Source organism: Budorcas taxicolor, chromosome 18, assembly GCF_023091745.1.
Source record: "Budorcas taxicolor isolate Tak-1 chromosome 18, Takin1.1, whole genome shotgun sequence".
NCBI lineage: Eukaryota > Metazoa > Chordata > Mammalia > Artiodactyla > Bovidae > Budorcas > Budorcas taxicolor.
The window spans coordinates 62,520,108-62,542,073 of NC_068927.1; the positions used below are offsets into that span (position 1 = coordinate 62,520,108).

Here is a 21,966-nt window from a genome sequence, read left to right on the forward strand (position 1 = left end):
GTTTTTTTAAAAACATAAATACTACATTATGAATCTAGTAACATAAGACTAAATCTTATTGAACAAAAAATAAATAAATAAATCTTATTGAACAAATAATATGCAAGAACTGCTAATTCATGGTTCCATACCTAACAAGATGGTTTTTTCAAGCTTTTAAAGGATTGTAGTTTTCCATCGGTCTGAGGGACTAAAAAACAGGTGCAACCTCAAATAAGAGTAATAAACTTATTTACCTCCTTTACACTACTCACAATATTCATATTAACAATACCAAGTATAAGAACAAACTAACAGTTATAGAAGTATTATGTATCATTCCTATGTAAAACCATTGTCTCAAATGTGTCTATCATCAGTCTAATTTCAACCATATTTATTCAGAGACAAGAAATAATCAGCTCAAATGAACACTGAATCATAATCTAAACCTTAAAATTATCACTTCATTTCAAAATAATTATTCCTCAATGTTTGCACCAGTAGTACTATTAGTCACGTGATCTACTGCAGAATTTATGATACATACACTGTAATTCTAATATTAATCAATTCTTAAGATATTTACTCCTGCCTCTTATCTGGGCTTCCCAGGTGGTACAGTTGGTAAAGAATGTGTCCATCAATGCAGGGGACATGGGTTTGTTCCTTGGGCCAGGAAGACACCCTGGAGGAGGAAACGGCAACCTGCTCCAGTATTCTGTTGGAAATCCCAAGGACAAAAGAACCTAGTGAGCTGCAGTCCATGCGGTATTGAAGAGTTGGACTCAACTGAGCACATGCTTTTTATCACAATACTAATTTTTTTCCCCAACCAGGGGTCAAACCCAGGCCCTTGGCTGTGAAAGCATGAAGCCCTGCAACAGGATCATCAAGGAATTTCCACAGTACTACTAATTCTTGTTACCACACTCTTTTCCAACTTTTCACAGGATGGGAAAGAGGTCAGAATTATGTCTTTTCTATTTATTGGGTGATGACACGGCCGAGCAGATACAAATACAGCTGCTCTTCAACAATTTTATACAATCATAGTGGAGGCTCTGGATTCATTACATTAACAGCCTAATCTCTATTCAGCTTAAATCCATGCGACCCACAATAAATCCTTATGCTTAACCTAAATCACTAAATCTAACCCTGACGGGACTTGTATTGGACGCAACTGGAAAATCTGCCCAGACTGGCTTGCACCCATGACTTTCCTCAGTGACAGAGGGTCCTGCTGCCATCTCAGCCCTACTCCACTCTAGCAGAAGAGCTGTAGCTGTCATCCTTATCTGCATTTATCCTTTCATAGAAACGAAGAAAATTACCCAAACAGTTACAAAATGTTTAGGAACTCAGTTCAGTTCAGTCGCTCAGTCATGTCCGACTCTTTGGGACCCCATGGACTGCAGCATGCCAGGCCTCCTTGTCCATCACCAACTCCTGGAGTTTACTCAAACTCATGTCCATTGAGTCACTGATGCCATCCAACCATCTCATCAACTGTCATCCCCTTCTCCTCCCACCTTTAATCTTTCCCAGCATCAGGGTCTTTTCCAATGAGTCAGATCTTCGCATGAGGTAGCCAAAGTATTGGGAGTTTCAGCTTCAGCATCAGTCCTTCCAATGAATATTCAGGCCTGATTTCGTTTAGGATGGACTGGTTGGACCTCCTTGCAGTCCAAGGCACTCTCAAGCGTCTTCTCCAACACCACAGTTAAAAAGCATCAGTTCTTCGGTGCTCAGCTTTCTTTGTAGCACAACTTTCACATCCATACTCACATCCATACATGAGTCCGGCCTCTGAGGGTCAAAACTGAAATTACTCGGGTGTAGAGGAGCAGGTGAGGGTAATTTGACGGTCCGAAGACCTCGCAAATGGAGGAGAGGGGACATCCAGGTGCAGTTTAGGGGGAAAAAAAGGTACCTCATGTTCCCGACAGTGATCTCAGCTCCACAGTCATGGTTCCGGAACTTGGTGGAAACTCGCGGACCTGGGTAAAGAGGGAAGAGCTGGGGGCTGGGCCTGAGCAGAGGCCACTGAGGGCGGGGCGTAGGGCACTCAGCAGCTTCCTGCCGAGAGGGGCGGGGCCGAGCGGCTGCACGTTCTTCTGTTCGGTTCTCAACATAGCTTGTCTGGGTTTAGAAATACTTTAGGGTCCTTGTGTCATATGTTGCACCACTGATTCCTCCCTAGTTTAGGTAACTGTCACAGAACAGTTTTAAAGTAAAAACTTAAAATTCTGTGGGATCATTACGCTGTAAAGTAAGGTTTACTCTTAACAGGAGTCCTGCTGATGAGGCTGAAGATATTCAGAGGTCTGACCTGGTGTGGTGGCGGGGCTCGGGTTTAATGTAGGGTGGTGGCTGGACCCAGAAACCCAGATATTCCTGCAATTAGAATTAATTTAAGCAGTTTAAGTAAACAACTGGATTTGTGTAGGGATGACAAGCTAGAATGTGAAACATGTAACTCTTACAACCGGCTACTTCTTACTAACACCTGTAAGGAGAAAATCCCAGTTCTTCAAGAATCAAGTTCGTTAGACACTACAGTGCCCCAGCGGCAGTGCACCCTAAAGCAAATTCAGGATGGAGAAAGACAGGCACCAGTCTGTGCTTTGGAAATACTGACCTTGACACATCAGTAAGCACTTCATGGGGCCATCGACCTCCTCAGCAAGTCCAGATAAGTTTGAGAGTCCACTCAGTGTGTTTGAACTAAGTCCGTTAATACACTGCCAAGTAAAATTCAGGGTGATCAACCAATAACTGGGAGATCTGAAAACCAGGAGAAAAAGTGCAAGTGTCACTCAGTTGTGTCCGATTTTTTTGTGACCCCACCAGGCTCCTCTGACGGCCATAGTCCATGGGGTCACGAAGAGTCGGACACGACTGAGTGACCTTCACTATTTCTCCTAGTGCCTAGTGGGCTACGGTAGGCTCACTGCCATAGCTAGGAGAAGCCCGCACACAGCAACTACAGAGTAACCCCCATTTGCTGAAACTAGAGAAAGCCCATGCAAGGCAAGATCCAGCACAGCAGAAAAACCAACACTGAGTGATCTGGACTGACCAAGAGAAGAAGCATCAGGACTCCCACCTCTAAGCAAAGCTGAGCCAGCTTTATGTAGGTATGGAATTTATACTTGGGGGCAGTTAACTGGGTACTAAGGAAATTCTGCTTTAAAAATGGCCAACATGGGAGCTCTTTTTGACATTCCAAAACTGGCTAGAGAAAGCCAGGTTTGTAAAACATCTTTTCAGAATTCCGACCCTAAAGGATGAAGTCCTAAGCGGAACCTGCATTTCTCTCCTTGTACCTTTGTGATATCAATATTCTACCTGATCTTTTTAGGCTTTTTTTTTTTTTTTTTTTTTCTGTTTTGAGAACTTGGTCTGGAAGGTACACACAGGGTTACATTTGGCAGCCAGTCAAATAGACTGGACCAGCTCTCATGGGACTTTGTCATAAGGGGTCCCTGCCATTATTTTAACCTTCCTTTTGTCTGCTTGTTACAAGGGCTTTCACTTTCTTAGACTATTTTGAAGGCTGCATTCCTTGCACCCTCTTGTAGTGACTTATCTTGTATCTTATCGCCTTGAGGGGCTGTTGGGCTATTACCACTCAATAGCCAGATGGTGGATCTTTTAAATAAGAGAAACTTCTAAACTGCGATATTTTTAGAACTCATTAGCAACAGCTTTCCGCTTTCCAGGAGGCAATAGTAGTAAAGAATCTATTGTAAAGTAAAATAAAGTAAAAATAAAAATTAAAAAAAAAAAAAAAAATCTGCCTGCCAGTGTAGGAGACAAAAGGGCAGAGGAGCCTGGGAAGCTACAGTCCTTAGGGTCGCACAGAGTCAGACAGGACTGAAGTGACCTAGTGCACGCGTGCGCGTGCACACACACACACACAGAAAAAGCTTTCTTGTTTGTTTTATTTGTATCTCTAAAAAGATCAAATTAAAAGGTGAATACAAAAACATATAATGGTTAACCTTAAGAATCCCCATAATTTAAAACAACCAACGAAACAAACAAAAAATTCACTCTGGGAGAATTTATTTGTGGTTTCAGCTTCCCCTCAATGGACCTCACAGGTGTTTATACAAACATTAGATGAGAGACTTCACTGTGGGTCCAGTGGTTAGCAATCCACCTGCCAGGGAACATGAGTTAGCTCCCTGGTCCAGGAAGATATCATGTATCACAAGGCAGCTAAGTCCGAGCATCACAACTATTGAGCCCACATGACCTAGATCCGTGCTCTGCAACAAAAAAAGTCACCACAATGAGAGGCCCAAGCACCACTAGAGAGCAGCCCAGAGCCCAACAAATAAGACCCAGCACAGCCAAAAATAAACAAATGAATCATCCCCACATTAAACAGAACTTTAGTTAAAAAAAACAATTACAGGCTGGTATAAAACTATATTGATATTGCATCAATAATTGATTGGAGCAATAGCTAGGCCACATTTGGGTCAATTAATCAAGTTGGAGATAGACAAAGGGTCTTGGTGATTTTTTTTTTTTTACATACCATGCAGTTTGCAGAATGTCAGTTCCCTGACCAGAGCTTGAACTCAGGCCCTCGGGACAGTGAAAGCACAGAAATCAAATTGGTTTACCAGGGAGTTCCCTGGGTGATTTATTTATAACATCATTCAGATGAGTAACGCATTACTTGCACTCACACCATATTTGGTAAAACTGGTCTCATGGCCTTGCCTTGCTGCACAGTGGCTGAGAAATTAAGAATACACATGGCTATTTTTGTGAAGTTATCAAAAAGGTGAAGGAAGTCATTACATTGGAGTGAACTTTACTGAAAATTTATATATGGAAATGGAAAAGAAGAAAATTGAGGATTGTAAAAAAAAAAAACAAAACTGTTTCATGTCTTTCAAAACAAACCTAAAAAGTTTACATTACAAAAATTTTAAATAATTTCCCAACTACAAGCCTTCATCTCTCACTTTCAGGTAGGGTGGTACAAATGACATTTCAAAAAAGGGTATTTTTCATTTCCCTGCCTTGATGCTAGAATTAGAATATCTATCATTAAAATTTAAAGACTCACCTTGTTATTTGGGGCTTTCCAGCTGGCTCAGCAGTAAAGAGTCTGCCTGTCAGCGCAGGAGATGAAGGTTTGATCCTCGAGTCAAAAAGATCCTCCGAAGGAGGAAATGGCAACCCACTCCAGTATTCTTGCCTGGGAAATTCCACAGAGGAGACTGGCAGGCTACAGTCTATGGGTCGCAGAGTTGGACACGATTTCATGACTAAACAACTGTATTCTTATTTTCTCTTCATGTCAAGCAATACAGAAAGAACATGAAGACACCTATTCATACAGGGCACACTCACTGATGCATGGCAAGGTTCAGGTCGTGTTAAAAAGAAGAGACAGACCCAAGGTGGAACCAGTGCCTCCAGGAGGGCAAACCAACACTTCATTGTGGTGTCTGCCTGATTAAACACATGACCAGGAGTCACTGACTGGAATTTCCAGGACTATAGTGCAGTAATCTGCAGGGCAAGACGCTGGCTACACCCTCCTCCTGCCCACACCCCTCCATAGGAGACCAGACCTGAAGCAATGTGTTTGCAAATAATTTTCTTGTCCTCTCTAGTTTCTACCTACAGAAGTCTTCCATGTTGTACAGTTCCTTTGAGCACCTCTGAATGAACTAGATAGGGTGCCGCCTGATTCATGAATCATTCAACTTCAATTAGATCTTTAAAATTTCTAAGTTTAAATTTTTGTACCTTTTTTGGGGGGTGGGGAGGCCTGCCTGGTGTCTTGCAGAATCTTACTTCCCTGATCATGAATTAAACCTGTGCCCTCTGCAGCGAAGTGTGGAGTTTGAACCACTGGACTGCTGGGGAACTCCACAATTTTTCTATTTAAATATATTTTGAGTCTGAAAATGTACTGCTATGGTATTTTAATTACAGCTGTCTGAATGTTCTGAAGCAGAGTAACTCAAGTGCAAATTGTGAATATGTAATTCCCAAATTGCGTGATCTTTGGTTCCATTGTGGAAAGCAATTCTCATAGATTGTTTCAGCCCCAAGAGCCTAACACTGCATTGTTACCATCTGTTACAAAACACTGAGGTCGGATAAAACCCTGTTGGTGGGAAGAACATGATTCATCCAGGGTTGTAGAGAAAGTGATTACATTTTATGAATCAAAAGAGGAGATCCATGATACATTCTGAATAAAACAGTAGCAAATGGTAATAGCAGCAGTTAAATGTCAATCATATACATATACATACTATTTGATTTTTTTTTTAAATTAAATTCCATTCAGATAACTGCTGTCTCAATTGTCAAATGGCATAGCACCCAGTCCTACAACACGCTGTGGTCTGGGAATGGAAGGGCGCCCTGAACGTAACAAGCATGATAAGTTATGGCACAGTTTTACATTATTCTCTGCCCTTACCTGATGCCAATTCACACACCAGTGAATTGAATAATTCAGTGTCCCTGTTTTTTCAGGAAAGATGGATATGAATGAACCACACTTAATCAGCTTAGCCTCTTCATCTTACTAATTCCTCTGCAGAGACCACCATGAAAAGCCTGTAAGAAAGCTACAGAAGGTTTTCAAACTACTGCAGAAAAGTCGTAGTGAAAGGTTGTTGCTGAACCATGGAAAGACGCCGGGATTCTTGGCCTCCGGAGGAGAAGAATTCAATCTGGGGCCAGAGATGAGGCTTGATTGCTCAGAGCTTTTGTGTAATAAAGTGTTATTAAAGTATAAAGGAGATGGAGAAATATTTTGACATAGCCATCAGAAGGGGGTAGAAAGAGTATCCCCCTGCTAGTCTTCAGCTGGATGTTATATAGTCACTAGCAATCTGTTAACAAAAGAAAGGAAATGTCTTAAAACTCAGAATGACACCAGGCCCCTCATCCATAAAATGTATTTTAGGATAATCTTGGCACCAGACAAGCCATCCCAGGCCATAAAACGATTGACTTGAATCTTGCAGAAGGGCAGATTACTATACAAATAGTTTCGTTTACATAGATTAGGGGAACAATGTCTGAGTATAACATACTGGTTTGAAGACAGAGTCTGGGGTAAATGCATAGTACATTAACATAGCTTAAGACAAACATTTCCATAAGAAAAATGCATTGGTTATCTCAAGGTTTGAGAATAGTTAACTTCAGGTGAAACCAGGTGTCATTATGGCAACACAGTATTTTAAGAGAAACCTCCTTTTAAATTTGTATAGAGAAGGAAAAAATATCACTTGTTTGTTTCCTCCTGCTGCTTAAGAGAGATAAAAATGTCTGACACTTGCAGCCTATTTCCTCCATTAGGAGACCCCTGGCCTTCCTGCCTGTTACCCTCTCAATAGTAATATGGCCTTCTCAAGAAAACTCCACTAATTAAACACTTTACACACTGAAGATACTGGGCTATCCTCCTACATGTCCTTCAGTTTCAACATATTTAATATACACCTCATGCCATGAGTTTCAACATATTTAATATAATTATTCTGCAATAGTATTGGAGGTTAATGTTGGAAAACTAAAGATTTATTTTTCCTAATATGATTTGTCTGATGTGTGGCCTGCTGTAAGAACTGGTCTAAAAACTTGGCAAATTCATTACATCTGTAATGATTCTCTCCAATATAAATTTCTTAGTGAATCTTGAAGACATACTGGCTTTCTGACAAGTGTTTTCATATTCAGTATATCTGTTCAGTTTCTGATCTGCAAAATTACCTCATTATGCCCAAAGTGTGAATATCTGATGAAAAAAACTATACAACATTCATTACCTGTACAAGCTTGCTCTCCAGTATAAATCCTTTCATGTTTCACAGATTTGAACTCTGGGTTAAAGTTTTAGTGTGCACATTATATCTTTGTAGTTTCTCTGAAAGACGTGTAATTTGAGGTCTAGTGCACTCGGAGCCTGGAGAAAGCCCTTGCCCACACATTTCCATGACTCCTCTTCAATATGGACTCTTGTTGTCAAATGCATCCAACTCAAGCTGAAATTTTTTCCACCCCCAATGCATTTGTAAAGTACTGTTCCAGTATGTTCCCCACCTTACGTTTGTAAGATGTCTCTGCATTATGAAGTCTCTGATGATGTGAATGACAAGACCTGTTACTGAAGACCCGGCCACACATTACATGTATATGGTTCCCTCCATAAGAGTTACCTTATGGTCACTTAAGATTGACTGCACTCTAAATGTATGGCTTCTCTCCAGCATGAATTTTCTCTTGCTTTGTAAGAAATGAATGCCTTCCAAAACAAACACCTGCCACATTCACGATGTGGGTAAGAGCTCAATTCAGAATCAATTACCTGATGGTTACTTAAGTCTGAACATAGAATCAAAGCTTTGCCACATATATTTGTGTGATTTTCCTCCAGTGTGACTTTTCTGAGGGTCAAACAGATGATATGCTTTACTGCATTCATCACATTTGTAAGTTTTCACTGTAGTATGGATTCTCAGAAGATCTGAAAAGTGACTCCTGTGACTGAAGGCTTTGCACATAAATTACATGTCTATGGTTTCTCTCCTGTATGAACTGCCTAATGGTCAGTTAAGGCTGAACATGCACTAAAGGCTTTGCCACTCATTACATTTGTGAGATTTTTCTCCAGTATGAATTCTCCAATTAATTCCAAGGTGTGCAATTTGAGTAAGGCACCGACCACACATATCATATTTACATGGTTTCTCTTCTGTATGAACTCTCTGATTGACTGTAAGGATTAAACTCTGACTAAAAACTCTGCCACACTCAGGACATTTGTAAGGTTACTCTCCACTATGAATTATTTGATGAACCGAAAAGTCGGTCCTGTACCTGAAAGCTGTGCCACACAAATTACATTTATATGGTTTCACTCCTGTATGTATTGCTTGATGGTAAATAAAGGTTGAATGTGCACTATAAGCTTTGCCACAGTCATCACATTTGTATGGTTTCTCTCCAGTATGAGTTCTGTGATGAACTGCAAAGGAAGCCCTGTACCTGAAGGCTTCGCCACATGAATTATATTTATATGGATTCTCTCCTGTGTGAACTGCTTCATCTTTAGTTAAGTCTGGATGTGCACTAAAAGTTTTGCCACACTCATCACATTTATACGGTTTCTCTAAAGTATGAATTCTCTGATGAGTTATAAGGCCTGAACTCTGACTGAAGGCTTTGCCACACTCATTACATTTGTAAGGTTTCTCTCCAGTATGAATTCTCCAATGATTCCTAAGGTATGAATTTCGACTAAAGCACTGGCCACATACATCACACTGATACGGTTTCTCTCCAGTATGAATTCTCCAATGGAGTGTAAAATAAGACCTGAGATTGAAGGCTTTGCCACATAAATTACATTTATATCGCTTCCCTTCTGTATGAAGTGCTTGATGTTTACTTAAGTCTGAATGTGCACTAAAAGCTTTTCCACACTCAGCACATTTATATGGTTTCTCTCCAGTATGAATTCTCTGATGAACTGTAAGTGTTGCGTTTTGACTAAAGGCTTTTCCACATACGTCACATTTATACAGTTTCTCTCCTGTATGAACTGCTTGATGTCTAGTTAAGTCTGAACATGCATTAAAAGCTTTCCGACACTCATTACATATGTAAGGTCTCTGTCCAGTATGAATTCTCCATGAAGAACATACAAGAACAAATTCAATCAATAGGTTGTCTATGCAGAAGTTTTACACTCTACACTGAGTGACATTCACTATGTAGATGAATTACAGCAAGACTGGTATCTTCAGAGACTACAAAGTCCACAGTGGCTTTAAAAGGACACACACATTGTGATGACGACATCATCACACTAATGATAGGTGTTTCAGCACTTCCTACACACTGACCATTACTCTAAAGACTTCACATGGATGAACTTGTCACCAACATAATAGCATGTTAGAGAAAGATCTGTGTCCATCTTACTGGGGAGAAAACTTTTTCACTTTAAGAAATTGCTCTGGTCAAATGCTTAAGCAATGAGGCAACAGCTTCTGAGCTCAGGTGGTTGGGAGTGACAACTGAACCTAAGGAATCAAAGAGTTAAGTAACAGAGCATAACGACCATCCACAGAGTTCCCTGAGAATATGTGGAACAAATTCAAGGAATCTGAAATACAATGGAACAGCATAAATGGTCACTATGCAGGGTCACACCCTCTCCCCACCAACCCACACAATGTAAATATCATTCTTATGATGAGGCAGAAGAAGCTTAAGGCCATGGAATACACTTAAGATACAGTTGCAACTGCTACAAAGCATAAAACATATTTATGAGATAATGTCTTCTAATAAAACCATGGAGTTACATATCCATGCACTCATGCATGCATGCGTAAACAAACAAGAGTTCCCTTTATGTTTTTCTCTCATTCAATCAAAATTTACTCAGCGTCAACTCTGTGCCTCAAATTGAGCATACAGCAGTGAACGTGATGGAGCTTTCATTCAAGCAGCCAGCCAGCCAATTTCATCCATAATGTTAGCATTAGTATTGTCATATGTGCTCTGAAACAGGCCTGGTGCTAAGGAAAGATTCAACAGAAGTCTTGACCTACAAAGATAAATCAGACAAGGTCTCTGTGAGGAAGAAACACTTAGGATTGGCAAGGTGGGAAGTGGAAGAGTGTTGCAAGGACAAAGAACAGCCTGAGGGCCGGCTCTGAGGCAGGAAGATATTTACTAAACAGAAAGCCAGTCAGTGTGACTGGGACACACAGAACAAAGGGGGGTGATGCCAGGTAGATGCTGCTTTCTACAAGGTCTTTGGATTTAGGACTTTATTCCAAAAGCTACTGGAAGTCACTGAAGAATCTGCAGGAGGAAAGTTAGACGCTAGATTTCTTTTTCAGAGCTCAATCTGCTGTGTGTGGAAGTTGTTGTTTACCTGCTTACTCATGCCAAACCCTTTGCAACCCCACTGATGGCAGCCCACCAGCTCCACTGCCCATGGAATACTTCAGGCAAGAATACTGGACTGGGTGGCCATTTCCTTCTCTAAAGAGTTGCCCTTTGACTCATTCTGGAATGATACTCACATTTTCCTTTTATTCATGTGTATTTCGGCATCTTTGGGACATTAAAAATGAATTAACTGTACTTCAGTAACTTTGTGTTAGTCATTCAGTTATGTCTGACTCTTTGCGACCCCATGGTCTGCAGCCCACCAGCTCCTCTATCCATGGAATTCTCCATGCAATAATATGGAGTGGGTTCCCATTCTCTTCTTTCATTTTACTTCTTCATTCAGTAACTTTGTCAACATTCTATTTCTTTTTCAAGCTCATTTATTTTGCTTATGTTGGGTCTTTGCTGTGAGTGGGCTTTCTCTAGTTGCAGCTGCAGTGCCCGGGCTTCTCCTTGCAGTGGCTTCTCTTGTTTTGGAGCACAGGCTCTAGAGAGTGCAGGCTTCCATAGTTATGGCTCCCGGGCTCTAGGGCACAGGCTCAGTTGTTGTGGTGCATGGGCTTAGCTGCTCTGAGGCATTTTCCTGGACCTGGGGTGGAACCTGTGCACCCTACACTGGCAAGCACATTCTTAACCACTGTACCACCAGGGAAGTCCTCGATATTATCTTATTCTAGTTCAAAAAAAATAAAAAGTAATACAAGCAGAAAATAATATACAGAAGATTTCTTCCAATCTCTATAAAATACTTGTATTTAAAAATAATATGAGGGCCTCGCTACTAGTAACTCGTAAAGAATCCACTGGGCAATGCAAGAGACACAGGTTGTTGCCTGGTCTGAGATCCCACATGCTGAGGGGCAACTAAGCCCGTGAGCCAGAGCTGCAGAGCCCAGGAGGTGAAACTACTAAAGCCGGCGCGCCCTAGAGCCTGGGCTGCAAGACAAGAGAAGCGACTGCAATGAGAAGCGTGTGCAGTGCAACCAGAGAGTGGCCACCACTCGCCAGAACTAGGGAAAAGACACTGACGCAATGAAGATACAGTACAGGAAATAAATATATATTTAAAATAATAATGTGATTTTTATCATTAATTTTAGGTATGTACTGATTAACAAACTCCAAACTTTATTATTTTATTCCACTAAGAAAATACTGAATCAAGATTAGTGAAGTTGGAGAATTCCCTCATGGTCCAGTGGTTAAGATCCCTCCCTTCCACTGCAGGGTTTCAGGTTCGATCCCTACTCAGCGAACTAACACCTTGGAAGCTGCATCAAGCGGTCAAAAGAGAAAGAAAAAAAATTAGTAAGCCTGATTTCACAGTTGAAATTAGATGGTTGTAATGAAACACTCCCTAGCCCTGACATCTGTTTCTGAACATTCCATTCCATTCCCAAACACTTAAGTTTTCAAGGAGGTGCTCGTTTGGTTTTAAATGTACTATAAAAAGTCAGCACTTATTTCCCCTCAGTGGCCTCTCTGGCAGATTTTACCATGTACTGTACATGTTAATACGTGAGGTCCACCTACAGCTTCTTTACCCTGATTGACAGAGAGCAGACAGCACATCCACATGGGCCTAAAGCAACCCCTGCTGCCCAACAGCACGAGACCCCGTCTCCAACCCATGGGTGAGAAGCCCTGCCCAGGACGGTGCCCAAGGGAACCTCCTCACAAGGGCCAGGTCACCAGGTCATGGGGAGACAGGATCTAAGTGGAGATGCCAGGCCCTGAGGGAAGGCCCCGGGTGAGTGTGCATGTACTGGAGTCAGACAGGATACCTCAGTCAGACACGATTAGTGAGTCCAGAGAAGGGCATTTCAGGAAGGCAGTGTGAGAATCCATTGAGAATATGACCTTACCGGAGAAAGAGCCATGCCTGACTCCTGTTCTTTCCTCTTCTGGGCTCCTTCATCCATGAGTCTTCACAGTTCTACCATGAAAGGGGAAAACATGCTGTTTAATGCTTAGAGTCAACACACCCCTTTCCTGCGCCACAACCCCACACCCAGGGAAGCCCTCACCATGTGGAACAGACAGTCCTCTGTGGCCACTGTCTCGGGAGGGACTCAGGACGGTCAACTCCTACAGAGAGACCAACACTGGACTTTCCCACACTTTCCCTCAGATCACACTCCCCTCATGGTGAGGCCTCATGTACACAGCAAGGGGCACCTCCACTGACCCCACGATCCCCTTCAGGTCACACAGCAGGCCCTGGTCCAGCCCCACTCAGAGCAGAGCGCCCTCCCCTCCCCCAGGGCCTGATCTCAGTCTCCGAAGTGGAGGCTAAGAGCCCTGGTGCTCAATGCAGGATCCAGATCGGAATCATCTGCGCTTCCTGGGGTGAGGCCCCACATGAGAACCTGAGGCGCGTGTCTGATGGGGAGAACCGACTACTGAAAGGGTTATGTGTATACATACCATAAAACGTGACCATGTGACACGTGTACACTGTGAAATATTTATCACAATCCACGAACCAACACATCCATCACCTCCAAATTCCCATGTTCTGTGTGTGGTGACAACTGATGACGTACTCTCCAGACAAATTCCCAGCATGCAATAACAGAATAGGATTAACTACGGTCAGTGTGCTGCACACACCTCCCCAGGACGCACTCATTTTACAACTCAAAGTCTGTACCCTTCCAACCAACATCTCCCCACCTCCCAGCCCCAGATAACCACCATCCCACTGTCTGGTACTAGTGAGTTTCACTTTTTTACATTCTACATAATGGAACCACATCTTTCCCTGTCTGTTTTAATCCACTTAGCATAATATTCTCTACATTCATCCAAGTTGTCCCAAGTGACAAAAATCTCCATCTTTATGGGTACATAATATGTCATTACATATATGTGTGTGGGTTTGCCTTGGTGTATGTTACCAACCAGGACTTCCCTGGGGGCTCAGAGGGTAAAGAATCTGCTGGCAATGCAGGAGACCCAGGTTTGATCCCTTGGTTGGATAGATCCCCTGGAGATGGAAATAGAAACCCACTCCAGTATTCTTGCCTGGAGAATTCCATGGACAGAGGAGCCTGACGGGGTACAGTCCCTGGGGTCGCAAAGAGTCTGACATGAATGAGTGACTAACATTTATACTTCCTTGTTACCAACCTGGATCCTTGGGTTCTTTAATCAACAGAAATAGTTCATGAAAGCAGAGAAGAAATTCAGGGAAGGCTTTATTGGGATGCCTGCTGCATTAAAGGTAAGCGAGAATAAGAATCGGTGCCCTTGCACTTGCCAAGAAAGGGGGTGATGTGGTCCCTTAACTGGGGGTGCAGGTCGGTGTGGATCGATGGTTAAGGCTGGAAGGAACCTGAGGTGATCTGCCCTCCTCAGCACCTCCAGTGGTGCTGTGAGCAAGGATCAGGGCCGTGACCTGCCTTGCTTCCGGAGCCTCAGAACTAATAGCTGGTTTGTGGCCCTTTTTTCTCTATTGTTCAGAACTTCTGACTGCACATGAATGTGGTTATAGTTTCTTTGTCTCTTACATTTTCTTTGTGGTCTGTTGCCCCAGGAGACGTTCATCCAGGTGCAAGAACTGCAGTAAAAGTTCCCAGGACCCAGCCTGTCTCATATACTCATGGTTTCATCACCCACTCAGCCGATAACAGACATTCAGGTTGTTTCTACAACAAATGGCTGTTGTGAATCATATAGTATTGGTTACAACAGTGCAGGTAACTCCTTCATAACACTGGTTTTGCACAGGACTTCCCTGGTGGTCCAGTGGTTAAGAATCTGCCGAGCCCTGTGGGGGATGTGCGTTCAGTCCCTGGTGGGGAAACTGAGATCCCACATGCGGCAGAGCAACTAAGCCCGAGCACCACAACCAGGGAGTCTGTGCACCAAAACCAAAGATCCTGCAGGACTCAGGCAAAGCCAAATATATAGAACATTTTTTAAAATTTCTGAGTGAGACTGTGAGGCCCTGTGCATGTTGGGGAAACTCCGTACAATTTTCCAGGTAACATTTATATTCCTATCAACCGTTCACAACTGTTATCTGTATCATACCCATATGTGGCAAACGTATGTGATCTGTAAAAACAAAGAGAGAACAGTAGAGGAATCCACTGCACTGGCAGCAACAAGTAGCAGCTGCATCAAGTCCAGAAGAAGCCTCTGTACTATAGGCCGCTGTGGAGCTGACAACTCTTGGATTCTAGGAACGATCCTTCCCGACATCATGTGATTTTAAGGGCCCTCCCTGACGAAATTCTTCTGCCATCAAAGCTGAGGGCCAAATATTTCCCATCAAGGCTGAAAGAAACTTCCAAACCTGCATCTGGGCCAACACACTCCCCAGAAACCCAGTAATAATCCACCCACCCTGCTATGCAATCCCCAGAAGGTTCAAAGCCTTAACAGCTCCTGCGTTAATGATGGAATAATACACATGAAGACGCCCCAACACCAACCAGATTCAAGACATCTTCTTATCAGTCACAGTGACCCCAGCAGCCCCCAAACTGTTATCTCCAAACTCTAATAATACAAGACAGATGTGTAGGCTGGTGCGCATTCCCCAGTGCAACTTCAACATCTTTCAAGGAACACGCCAAGTTCTCTTTTTTTAACCTTCCATCTGAAACCTTCTTCAGTAGCAACTGAACATAACAGAAAGACTAAAGGTAACCCATGAACTTATCTCCAGCATTTTACCAACAGTTATTCTGTGGGTTGCAGACTGATTCTCGCCCTCCCTAAAGACCACAAATATCCACTGTGTGGAGGGGGTTTTGTGGGCACCTCCTGGATCCCGCCCCTCTTCTCTGGGACCACTGTGCCCATCCTCCTGCACCCAGACCTCCCTGTGGGCTGAGCTCAGCCCTTGCTTCTAACACACTGCAGGATAACATTCTTCTTCCCAATCCCATGTCCTTCCTTCCTCCACAGGTGTGATCACATTTCCTGATTAACCCAGGCACGCAAACCTCAGTCACAGCATCTGTGTCCAGGGAAACTGAGCTAAGACACTGGCACACCCACCATTCCACAAGCTGACAATTAACATAAGCCCACATGGAGGTCCTCCAGCCAGAACTGAGACTGCCCTTGTCAACAGTTTCACACACCCCATGATCACACAAGCATGTCTGTCTCTCATACACACATACACCATTCACTGTGTTCATCCAGAGACCCACTCTTGCTCCCACAACCCTCCTAGAGACCCCGACAAGCTCCCCTTCTCTTCCTCCCATTTCCTACCTCTTCTCCGGGCATAGGTGAATAAGAGGCTAAAGAGCAGTGACCATGGGCATGGGCATTGCAATAGAGTTGCCACAAGCTGCAAATCCAAGGACACTTGGCACTCAGTACAGAGACCAAGAAGCTGGCCCTCCTGGGTAAACCTGTCAGAGACTGGGGGCATTACAAAATTTTAAAGGTCTTTGAGATTTGGTTGGATTGAGCTCAGTAAAGAGGTAACAAAGATAGAGAGACCCCAATCTCAGTGAACCCTGTTCTCTCCACTGAGAGCTAACTGGAAGATACCCCAGATCTTTACGGAGGGAGACTCCTTCATATCCCCTTGGATTCCAAACCTTCTGGCTACTCTAACCACAGTAAACTCAGCATCCCCTGCTCTGAGCAGATAAACTGCTGGAAGGCAGAGCTGCTGTCCAAGATGGCAGCTGGTCCCTGGGTGGACAGAGCTTAGAAAACCTGGGGGCTGCAGTGAGCAGTGACACAGTGGACTAAAACATGGGTACACCTCAAGACACTAGATCTAGCCGGCTCATTAGGACTCCCCGCATCTTTTTGCTTTTGAGTAATGAAGTGTCCACATGGGGTAAGGATCAATTAGAGTTGAAGTGTCCAGAACAGATATGGGAACCATCATCACCTACCCTGTCCCCTCTGTCTCCCCTGAGAATTCTTCAGCCCAACCCACAGTCCTAGTCTTCACCTCAAGTGAGATACCCATCTCACTGCAAGGAAGAGGAACTTGAGTCACTGAAGCATCATTCAATGAAGGGAAAAGAGGAAAGACTCCAAATAATCAAAGGACAAGGGCATTTCTGATGAGGGTGATTAATATAGAGGCAGGAAACCTGATAAACGTGACAGAGAATATGGGAAGGAGACGGGGAGACCTCGCTGGCCTAGACCTGAAGGAAGAGAAAGAGCAAGGGCCACAGTGATTAATGACCAAAGGCAGACGTAGAAACTAAGATCGGAGACAGAGAAGGTTTTGGTGTTTATGAACAAGGACTAAGTGAACGTGACCAGGACAGACTGACCATGAGAACGGGGTCAGCTCCCAGGGTGAGGCTGGAGACACTGGCAGCGACCTGAGGGTGACAAAGGGCTGTGGAGCCACCTGAGGAGTCAGGATGCTGCCCTGAGGACATGGGGAAGCCAGTGAGGGTGGGAGGCCTCCCTGCAGACTGACCATTATACATAGAAAACATCTGCTGATAATGTATCTCACTTTAAGCATTGACCTTTATTCATAGAATACGGGTCATGATTGCCTCTCAGACTCTCAGCCTATGTTCCTGCCTCCATTACTGTTCTTCTTTTTCATTTTGCAAAACTGGGATTCATTTCAAACTCTAACTACAACTGGGCACTCCCTCCAAGAAATGCCACACACAGTCACACATCCAATTTGGCCAATCATTTCAGGGATCAATGTTGCTCAGTTTCTGGACCTGAGGGAAGCATCATCAGATCAGCTCATAGCTCACTAGTTACCAGATCACATAAGAGAGGAAAATGGAATATCACACCAACTGCTTAAATTAGGTCTTGACTGTTAATATAAAAGATCACTGACATCCTTATTAAGTATTCATCAAAATAGTCTATAACTAATTACCAGTTACCAAAAAAATGTTGTGAAGATATAATGTTAAAAGGAAACAGCAAATGGGCCTCAACTAAATGTGAAAGAAACCTTAAGTGAATCAGCTTGTTAAATTTTTTTCATTGAATGATAATGATGCAAAGTACAAAAAAAAAGTTGAGAATACAGCATATTTAGAAAAGAATGACACGAATTAATTACAGGAGGCCATCAATTCCTATTTCAGAAGTGAATGACTGTTTACAAGAAAGCTGCTATTGAATGAACCAATCTTTATCCCAAGCTACAAAAAAAAAAAAAAAGAAATGTAAGGAAAAAAGGAAAACTATCACAAAGAACATGCTTAATGTTTCTTCAAAAGGCACTGTGTAATAAGAGTCACTCACCTCCTGCCCCACTTCTCTCCATAACTTTTACTCCACACCAGGAAAAGGGAAGGGGCTGACCCACCTTTGGGAGTCAGGCCACCGCTACAGCCCCCACCGCTACAGGCTCTGCACATGGACGCTATCTTTTCATACAAATAATTAGAAAATGCAGAAGCCTTACAGACGGAAGTTTTGCAACTCTCATTCGCATCTGCACAAACAAGTTTAAAATGTATTAGATTCTAATGCCAAAAACCAATGTACTGTGTTCATAATCCTTATCCAACCCGTTCAGCTCTGGATCCAGTCCCCTCCCCCACCTGCACACTAGTTGTTTCCACTTCCTCTGGTTTATCTGTTTCCCTACTCATTTCTCCGTCCCTCTTCCTCTTCCCCTCTGCTCTCCTGCTGTGCTTGTCCTCCTCTACTTCTTCCTCGACTCCCATCCGGCTTCTCTCTGCCATCTGTTCCCCGTCAAGATGCTTTCTCTCCAACCTCTCTGGTGATCCTCAATCTTCATATTTCAGCCTTTCTTCCTCCATCTCTGCCCTTCCTTCCACCCAACTCTCTGGCACCCCAAGTGGCTAAGCTTCCTCTGAGTTTCCTTTCTCAGCTTCTCCAATCGCTAACAGTCCCCTTTCTCTCCCAGCAGGATATTGTCTGTAAGCCAAGGCCCCAACTCTTGTATCTCCTTTGCGGGCTCTCTGTGTGAACCGCCTCTCCACTGTCGCCCCCTTTGGGACCCCTGATTTACAGTCCCTCTCCCTTGAAGGCTATAGAAGAGGGCGGCAGAGGATGAGATGGTTAGATACCATCCCTAGACTCATCGGTCATGAACTTCAAACTCTGGGAGATGCAGGGTTCGCAAAGACTCAGACTTAAGAACACCTACTTATTCTGCTCACCTTTACTCCGGAGATCCTGCTTTTCTCTAAACTTCTCTCCTTTCCCCACCCGCTACCGAATGCTTATTCTCTTTCATGAAGGTGTCTCTTCCAAGTTCCCCACCAATCCTCTTCATTGCCATTGCTTCTCCCTCATGCTTTTCTCCATTTTCTATTTCTCTCGGAGTCGCTGTCTCTGCTTTTCATGACCCCCCCTCGCCCACTATTTACAGGGATGGTGACTAAATAAGAAGGCCCCCTCCCTCAAGAGCCAAATTCCAACGGGTGGAATTTGGGACCCAAGAACCATGGGTGACACGTGGCTGGCTCAGGTCACCTGCCCCCACACAGGGTCACTATGAATGGAAGGTTTGCGGGACACAAGGGGATCGGCCTGAGGACAGAGGGGCTGGGAGGGAGAGGGTCTCAGGGGCGGCGCGGGCCCTCCCGAATCCCGCAGAGGACGGCCTCTCCGGGAGCGGGGGCGGTAGGCCGAAGCTGCAGAGCGAATAAACCAGCTCGCGGAACCAAGTTTTAGGAGGTGCAGGAAGAGCAAAGGGTTCAGTGAGGTCAGTTAGTGGTTTTAAGCAGGAAAGAGGTGCCAAACGCAACGTCTCAGTGGACCAAAAGCAGGAACCGGCTTCAGAGCGACTTCAAAACTGAGGAGTCTCTTCGTCGCTACAGAGACGTCTCTCAGTTTGCTGGGGTGGTGGGGTGGGCGTGGGGATATAGAGTCTTTAGAGTCAGTAGCGAATCTCAGACCCCGGATACACAGAAAACGAGCCTGCGAGGCGAAGGTCCGACTAGAAAGACAGAAACTCAAGTGGCGCTTTCTAGAAGTTCAGTGGGAGAATTCTTTAATCATTGCTACTTACACAATACAGGGTCTGAAGTAAGCTCAACTCTGTCATCATAAACCTTAACACCAAGAAAAATTAAAAAAAAATGATGAATACATGTTATAGTTGAAAAATGGAACATTAGGAATATTAAACCAATAGTAATAATAAAAAAAAACACCCAAGAACCTCGGTGTATGTACCTTAGAATGTCAGTGAAGGGCCTTGCGTGTTTCTTTGGGGATGTATTGTGTCTGGTCCTGTTACATCGTAATAACACCATTAGGTGTTAAAAGATGTTCCTCTGAATCTTGAAGTCAGAGGTCTGGGTTGATGTTAAATTGAACAAGATCCCAGAGGTTATATTAATGGCAAAATCTTGACTCTCTGCAATGCCAAACCAAATAACTTGAAATACAAAGAGTTATGGAGGAGAAAGAGTGGCTTTATATATTTGCCAGGCTAGGAGGAAACACATTAGGCCCCCTCCCTGGTGAGTAGGGAGAGATTATATTGTCTGCTAAGGATCAAGGCAGTCACAGTATTGTATTCTTCTTTACTCAAGATATTATAAAATTGCAAAAGGATGGGTTTGCTGACAAGATTAGGGTGTCTGCAGGGTCTTAAGTGATTTGGTGTCCTAATCAGTGCAGTGGTAAAGAATCCACCTGCCAGTGCAGGAGACTTGGGTTGAATCCCTGGCTGGGAAGATCGCCTGGAGTAGGAAATGGCAACCCACTTCAGTATTCTTGTCTGGGAACCCCATGGACAGAGGAGGCTGGTGGGCTACAGTCCATGGGATCTCAGAGAGCCGGACAAAAGTAGACAGGATTGACCCAGCATAAGCACCCTTCTTTGATAAGCAACCGGTCTGCCCTTTGGAACTCACAAAAGGTCATGCAGGCTAGTCTTGCCTATAGGAAATGGGTTGCGACATCAATGCTACGAAAATATTTTCCATTTTGCCATTTCTCTGGTGATCATGAAAAAAAATTTTTGCACAGCATCGTGGATTTTATGTTCATGATTATAGACAGTAGTGAAATATCATACTGATGTAACTAAATTATCCACTTATCTCCTCTTTTACCAGCTGAGCCCTGCTGAAGAAATAATCTGGTGAGAATATGGCTTTCTTGATTAATAAAGTGAAAAAAGTGTCAGTTGCTTTCTGTGATCTGAGAAAGCAAGCTGTATGTGAACTGTCCTTCATGTTGGGCATGGAGTCAGTGTACACAGATGTGGATCAACTAGGTATTAAGTTAATACTGTTTGGCCCAGACACCTGGGGGAAAGTCTTAAGGAAATTCCTAGAGTTGATCTGTGGAGGATTTAGCACATCTGAACTAGTAAACACAAATTGAAGTGATTTATCCAAGAATACTGAACCCTGTTGGGAAAATAAAGATAAAAATGAATGGGCCTGGAGATTATCATACTAGGTGAATAAGTCAGATAAAGACAGATTAAATATCACTTATATGTGGAATCTAAAAAAAAATGATACCAGCAAACCCATTTATAAAACACAAACATCCTACTGTATAGCACAGGGAACTCTGCTCAATATCATGTGACAGCCTGGATGGGACAGAAGTTTGAGGGGAGAATGGATATATACATACAACTGGCTGAGTCCTTCAACATTGCCATTTATCCTGACCCCTTAAAAGACCTGAATCCTCTTGGAACCCAGCAGTACTCTACACTCATCCCCACGCCACCCCCAAGTACAAAGCGCCTCTTCCCCTGCCATGTCTTCACTGTTTTTTTTTTAACACTTTATTGGAGTTAGGTTGATTCACAACATGGTGTTAGTTTCAGGCATACAGAAAATTGAATCAGTTATACATACACATATATGCACTTTTTTAGATTCTTTTCCCATTATAGCTCATTACAGGGTAGAATTCAGTAGAATTCTGTGCTTTATGTTAGGTCCTTATTAGTTATCTACTTTATATATAGCAGTAGGTATATGTTAATCCTCATCTCTCTCCACTTCTCACCCCCTGATAACCATATTTTGTAGGTCAGTACCTCTATTCCTGTTTTGAAGAGTTCATTTTTACCCTTTGTTTAGATTC

General features: G+C 43.3%; 1 protein-coding gene across 1 annotated transcript in view; it reads right to left on the reverse strand.

Annotated features, from left to right (window-relative positions):
• Positions 1-21,966, reverse strand: part of LOC128064062 (zinc finger protein 708-like) — a 60,214-nt gene that overhangs the window by 21,982 nt on the left and 16,266 nt on the right. The window contains 4 exon segments of the mRNA XM_052656873.1: positions 1,916-1,982; positions 2,624-2,769; positions 8,860-9,669; positions 21,414-21,416. Coding sequence (XP_052512833.1) covers positions 1,916-1,982; positions 2,624-2,769; positions 8,860-9,669; positions 21,414-21,416 — 1,026 coding nt within the window.